We start from the raw sequence: 7,043 nt of genomic DNA, 5'->3' as shown, positions 1-7,043 counted from the left end.
CACTCATTACCAGCTCTGTCTTCCCTCTCCTTCCCCCCTGTTTGAAGCACAGATCTCTCTTCCTCCCACACTCTCTGTCTCCTGAGGTTTTTCCTGACTTTGTATCTTCTTCCTCTTCCTTCCTGTCCTTCCGCCTCCTGTGTGTTTTTCTTACTCGTCGTTTTATCTTGTCGCCCGGCTGCTGGATGCTATTTTCCCTCCATGCTCTGCTGCTCTTCTTGGTTTAGCACAGCTGCTACAACCCTTCTCACTCACTCACCTTTTTGCATACACACACATGCTGACAAACACAAACACACACACACAGTTTCTCTTCTCTTCTGCTAACTTCACACTGTCTTAAGTTTCTCTATTGTGTTTCTAAGTCTCTTTTTCCTTGTACCTTGCAAACACACACACACACACACACAAACACACACACACAGATCTTTGAATCATGTCCCAGTTCTCTCTTCATTATCTGATCTCACACCATTCACACATTTACACTTATTTTAATAGCACACACACTTTAAACCACAAGCTTCCCTCAGCACACACATTGGAACACACCCTCTCTCCTCTTGCTCTCTTTTCCTCCCTCACAGTCATGCACATTCTCTCTCTCTCTCTCTCTCTCTCTCTCTCTCTCTCTCTCTCTCTCTCTCAGTCCTCATCTGCACCTCAGCACAGTAACATGTTGCGTTGTCGCAGCTTCAGTGTTGAGCAGTGAGCAGAGGCTGCCTGCTCTCTGCCCGACTGACCACGCGTAAAGAGCAAACAAGCCAGACAAGCACGAGGAGGAGAGCTGAAGTGTCATCTCTTGTCTCCCAGCGTCCGGCCACCTTCTCTGGGAGGAGGAGGAGGAGGGTGAAGAGGGGGTGGAGGAGAAGGAGAAAGATCGCTGTTCACACTGTCCGAGCAGGAGAAGCAGCGGAGGATGCAAGGGGAGCCGGAGGAGCTGAAAAGTTGTCTGTCCTTTACTCAGCTGTCCATCCATCCGGCCGGCCAAACTTTTTGAAAAGAGGAGGAGGAGGTGGACCTCCGAGGGTGAGGAGGAAGAGGAGCGAAAGCATCTCTTACCCTGGTCCCTCCAGCGAGCACGTGCATCGGTCAGCAGCAGAGCGGGGGGCAGCTACCCATGTGGCAGGAGACTCTGAGGACCCGCGGACGCTACCTGCTGGAGAAGAGCGATGGAGGAGAGGGCGGCGAGGGGCCCGAGAGCCTCGGGGACGGGTGCCCGGGGTTCCAGAGCGAAGTGTGCGTGGAGGGCGAGAAGCCCCAGGACTGGCTGTATGAGTCCTACTACAGAATGAGCCAGCAGCATCCGCTCATCGTGTTCCTGCTGCTGATCGTCATGGGAACCTGCCTCGCGCTGCTGGCGGTGTTCTTCGCTTCAGGACTGGTGAGTGTGTGTGTGTGTGCGTGTGTGTGTGTGTGTGTGTGTGTGTGTTGACAAATTAGATAAAGTACTTACGCTTCAATCTTGTTTTTGTTGAATTTGCACAATATTAACAAACAGCTGAAGTTTGTCACCTTTCCACATAAGGAATAAACATGTTAGGAATTATATTTGTCGACTCCTGTGCAGAGTGACGGTTCCTTCATGGGACAGTGTAGTTTTCTTTTTGCATGGATGAAAAAGAAAATTACTAAAGTAGTTAGTGAATCATTCTTTATTATTATATACCAAATATTATATGACAATGACATATTATCACTCAGGGGTCTTATGTACTAGATTAGACCAGAGTCAAACATTTTTTGAAGATGTAAGTGCATGAGCTTTGCAGGAGATGGGAGGCAGATTCTTTTTTTAACCTCTGGACAGAGCCAAGCTATCTGTTTCCCTCTGTTTCTAGTGTTTGTGCTAAGCTAAGCTAACCAGGTCTTGGCTCCACATTCAGCCACGAGCTGCCGCATCACTCCTCCCACCTGTTGGCAAGAGAGCAAATAAGATTATTTCCTTAGACGCAAAAGTAGAAGAAAAGAGTTCCATCTTTAGAGATGACACATAAACATACTCCTCATTCACCTGCTCCTGAAGGTACGGTATAGAAGGTTGTTTTTTCAGCCGGACGTACCATGTGAATGCACATAGCACTGCACATACAGTTTGATTATCTGTCACTTTCATGACTTTATTTTGGCCTTTAACACAAATCTGCCTTTTCCACATTTCACTGGTGCAAGATGCATTTCAGGTGCATTTGCTTTTATAATAAACCCAACTGGAAAAAAACAATTTGAATATAAAAATGCACTTTATAAATATGCAGATTTTGTCAGAATAAATGTTTTTTTTTTTTATTGCTGCCATTTCATTTGCTGTTTGGCTGCAAGCTACACTATACCATTGTTAAGTGTCAGACACAAGACTTTATGTTAACAACACGGTAGAGTGTCAGAATAAAACAGTTTTGGTTTTAGCTCGAGACTGAATCAGACAGGAAGGCCAAAGTGCATGTACGTGATTATATGTGACAACATAAGAGTTTGTGAAGCAGCACTTTAAACTGCAACACTGGGTTTGCAGAGTGGATCGTGAGCGGGACCGCAGTTGATTTCGCAGCTGTGTGGGTGTTGGTGCTTTTGTCGAGTGAAAAGTGTTGTTTTGGCCACAAACCCTCAACCACAAACACAAGCAATTGTTTCCCAAGTGTCGCTTTTCTGTTTTTATGAAATAGCTGCACAAAAGGAAGCCCACTCATTGCTATGGTTGTTGTTGTTGTTGTTTCAGCGCAATTGTTTTGCCACATTATGTTCAGGACAAACTGTAGAATTATACTTACTTTGTGTGTGTGCGTCATGTGCTCTTTAAGTAGCGCCTGGAGGCTCTCATTTAAGCCAGATACTCACAATTGAACACCATCACAGGGTCATTCCCAGTAGAACTTCCCCCTAAATCGATCCCTTTATTTATGTTTTAGACAAATCAATAGATCTTATTACCCCCAGCGCTCGATTTAATTCTTCAGCCTTTCTCTCTCTCTTCCTCTGCAGCTGTATACTTAAATCCTCCCAGTTTTAATCACAATCTCCCCAAATCATTTCCCATTATTCACAAAATCCCTCCATCTTTTTTTCAATTTGTTTCTATGAAGTAACAGACTCTTTTATCGTTGTGGAGTGGTGAATCAGTGAGGCGTCTGTATTTATTGCTGGAAGTAGAAGAATGCCAGGAATAAATAGAGGGTGGGTTTGGAGCAGGGGGCTGGGCAGCCGAGGGAGGGGAGGATGTTGTTGTAAGTGTTCTGGCTTTATCAGTGAGCCGACAGAAACCCAACCAAAGCAGCGCTAATGCTCCCAAAATTACTGCACACTTTTATCTCCCCCACAGATCAGGGCTGGAGCGAGTGAACCCACCCATAATGTACTGCATGTATGTGTATGTGCCTGGGTGTGTTGATATGTACGTGTGCATGCTAACATTAGTGTTCATGTCTGTGATCCTGTGTGTGTGTGTTTATCTGAGGAAGTCTCTCATTTCCTTCAAAGGCTTATCTTCAATTTTTGTAAAGATCACTTTTCTTGTTCTTTCTATTGGTTGGTGTGTGTGTGTGTGTGTGTGTGTGTGTGTGTCTGTGTGTGTGTTTGCATGCCCAAACGTGTGCTAGTTCATAGAGACCCAGCAATTACATGGCTGTACATTAACCAAATGACTCTTAAAACACCATTTGACAGTTTAATAGAGATCAATATCACATCTGATAATGGATCAATGAAAATCTATAAACAGCTCCCATTACCATCCCATCACGATCAACTGCATTGATTACATCAGTATTTATTGACACTAGTGTTCATTTCAGTTCATATTTCGGGTAGTTTATAATCATTTGCATCATATGTTCAGTCTTTGCAATTTCACATTTTGTTGATATATGATTGGACATCAGCAAACATTGATTTATTGTCCACATCATTGAGAGGGTGATGGATGCAGGGCTGTGGGAGCAGGGTGTTTTTGTAATGATGGATGAACAATATGTTGCACGGGGGCAGGGAGCTGACTGAATGTGTTGAAATAGAGGCTGCGACGTCACTGACTGAGGTGTGGTCAGAGCTGAGGACAACCTAAAGAACTAATGTGCTACACGCAGATACAGAACCTCTAACAAAAAAAAAGGAGCTGAGATTATTAAAAAAACATATATAAAAAAACACATCCAGACACATTTAATTTTAATAATTCTATTAAGATAGAATATCCATCCATATATTCATACATCCATCCATTATAGATATATATACTTAAGTCCATCCATCCATCTTTTTTAAGGGCAGCAGGTTACATCCAATGGCAATGTGGTACTTTCACAGGAAAATATCAAAAGTGAAAACTACCCCTTTGTGTTAGTATTTCACTTTCATAAGGTTGAGGAGCACTCGTATTAAACAAGCAGTGGTCAAACTCGAAGCAGCAGAGGTCGGAGTTTTCTGACTCACTCAAAAAGGCTTGATACTTCCCATAGATGGGAAAAAAAGCAATTTCCTTTCTCAGTTTAATTTAAATTTTGGTAAAGGTCTGGGTTTGGTTTGAAATAAGTATGTTGTTAGGTAAACATCGTTGTTTGGGTTAAAATGACAAAACAACAATGTCAAGAAATGATCACGCTCCAACAAAACAAACTGACTTTCTGCTAGAAATCGTATAGCTACCGCAGCCACAGCCACCGCCACTTCCCTGAATGTTTTCCAAAACGTTCCATGTGTAAACTCAAGCGTGAGTCTCCTTTTTAAGGAACAGTCTGAAGAATATTCATGAGCATTGCAATCAAATTTTACGCACTGTTTTTGTGATCGACAATGACTCTTGTGCTGATGATTCCCAGCTGCCACTGCTACTGAGAATTGGTCACCAAAGTTTATTAATAATTAACTTATCACGTGTCTAAGTCGCACCAAATCCAACACCGCACTTCCTCAGGGCCTTTACAGTAGATGCTCTGAAACGTTTGACTTGTTTTAGCAAAGTCTAGTAATGTTCGGTGACTTCAAATGGGGCACCTGCTGAAAGGTTTGGTGTCATCATCAGGTGGGATGAAGATTCGACAGGCACCAAAACATGGAAAGTGCACACACACTGTCATGATTTCAACACACTCCTGTGCCGCCTCTCCCTTTCTCCTCGCTGTCTGACACGGTGCATTTGGTGTTTTTGTTTCACTGCTGCTCGTTCTAACCGCGGTTGCTGCTGGTGCTGCTGCTATTTCTCCCTGTCCCCCCCCTTTCCTCCCAGTATAATAGCTGGATAAGCCAGACTGGGTTAAAAAAGGAAATAATTGTTCTGGGTGACAATGCAGTACATTATGTCAGGCAGGCACAGCCCTCTGCCTTTATGCCACGTCGAGGGAAATGGCTTTAAATGGCATCGGAGGGGTTTTAACAGGATTAGAAGGCCTCCAATCTAAAAGTGTTTGTTCTTACCAGAGACAGCAGCTCAGTCAACCTTTGTGTGTAAACATACAGTTTGTACAAAATGCATTTTGATGCCAAAGGACTTTCTGTTGTTGAGGTTCTCCTCTGGTGGAGTTTGCAATCTTGCTTACATCTTCATTGGGATTCAGTCATTGCTTCAGAATCACTTTTGTGGCGTCAGCAACCAGATCCCATGGGATCTCCTCGCCAGACCCTGACTCATTCTTCCTCTGCTACATCACGCTGCCTCATTAATACGCAACAAAATGCTGCCCTATATTTGCTCTGGCCAAATAGCTGCTGCTATTTTAAGCAAGTGACTCCAGTCAATAAACTGTCAAATCGGCCACAAATTCAAGGTTGAGCCTGTGGCATCTTTCATTCCGTTCCAAAAAAGGCGCTCTGGGAAATTGCGTGTTAAGGGAATGAAACACATTTCTATGCCCACACACTGATGTTCATTTCACTGTAAAATCAGTGACATCTAAATCGCACAGCGGCTTAATAATTTTACATTTACAGTTGTTGGACCTGTCACTGCAATCGTGAGAGGGGAATCATTTTAAAGTTTTTACGTGGGTGTGGGACAGGATCAGGCTTGGGAACGTGTGTCTTGCTGTGTGTGTGTGTGTGTGTGTGTGTGTGGAAGCTGGGTGTTCACAGTCCTGTCTTTGAGCAAATGATGGTGATTCCGCCGCTGTGCCATAATTTAACACACTCAGAAGAGACCAAAGGAAGTGTGTTAAGTTGTTTTTTGAATTCGGAAACTCAAAACAATTGGTTGCAAGTGTTGGAAGTTTAGCTGGCAGGCCAGCTTGTTTCAAACTGAGAATAATAGTGATGGAAGTGGACAGACAGAGGCTCTGAGCTCACAACGGTTTGTAGGTAGTGAAGCAGGGCAGGTTTCAAACTAGGAGAATTGACAACTGTGGGGATGAGCCAGGCTTTATGTGCTGTGGCTGGTTTGGAGAGGTGACGTAGGTAGATGCAGGTGAGTTGGTCACACACACACATACACACACAGAGCACAGTGTGGGAAGGAAAACAGAGCCCTAAGCCTGACAATGTGGCACATCATTTGTACCCTGACCACATTTGTGTGTGCACGTGCATGTTTGAAGGCCGTGTTTGTGCGTGATGGGATTTTTTGCCCTGTAAAGTGTTTGCCAGTCAAAATCAAACAACAAGTCTGTATAATTATCCATACCAGTGCCATGCCTGTTGTAAACCTGCCTGTTTGGATGGGCTGTTTGCTTGGCCTGTGGAAATCTGTTTGCTGCTTTAAAAGTGTAAAAGTGACGTGCAGAAAATGAGCCTCGGCAAATAAAAACCTGCTGCAGGACTCAGTCCACAGAACCCTGAAGCTGCTCCACCGCTGCTGCACAAAGAGCTGTTCACCTGTCAAAGTCAGTGAAGCTCAACTCAGTAAGAAGAACTCTGAGCTGGAGAATCAGATGTTGTTGCAGGTGTCATGAATGGGATGTTGCGATCAGCAATGTCACTTGCATTAGTGAGTCTCCCTACAGAGCACTGGTTGCCTGTTTATTCCAAGTTTATTAATATTGAACATATCACGTGTCCAAATCACACCAAATGTGATACTGCACTTCTGTGGCCCTCAACAAGGAACACACCAAGTGTGA

General features: G+C 44.0%; 1 protein-coding gene across 3 annotated transcripts in view; it reads left to right on the top strand.

Annotated features, from left to right (window-relative positions):
* Window positions 1-777: 777 nt before the first annotated feature.
* The window catches only part of adcy2b (adenylate cyclase 2b (brain)), a 40,955-nt gene continuing 34,689 nt past the window's right edge, over window positions 778-7,043 (top strand). For all 3 annotated transcript variants that reach the window (XR_002202844.2, XM_020090333.2, XM_020090334.2), the window contains exon 1: window positions 778-1,384. Coding sequence is in view for 2 of the 3 variants with exons in the window: in XM_020090333.2 (XP_019945892.1) it covers window positions 1,121-1,384 (264 nt within the window). In the remaining variant the exon portion in view is untranslated. The remainder of the gene's footprint in view (window positions 1,385-7,043) is intronic.

Source organism: Paralichthys olivaceus, chromosome 20, assembly GCF_024713975.1.
Source record: "Paralichthys olivaceus isolate ysfri-2021 chromosome 20, ASM2471397v2, whole genome shotgun sequence".
Lineage (NCBI taxonomy): Eukaryota > Metazoa > Chordata > Actinopteri > Pleuronectiformes > Paralichthyidae > Paralichthys > Paralichthys olivaceus.
The sequence above is the reverse complement of the archived record's forward strand: the minus strand, read 5'-3'. Positions and strand labels throughout refer to the sequence as shown.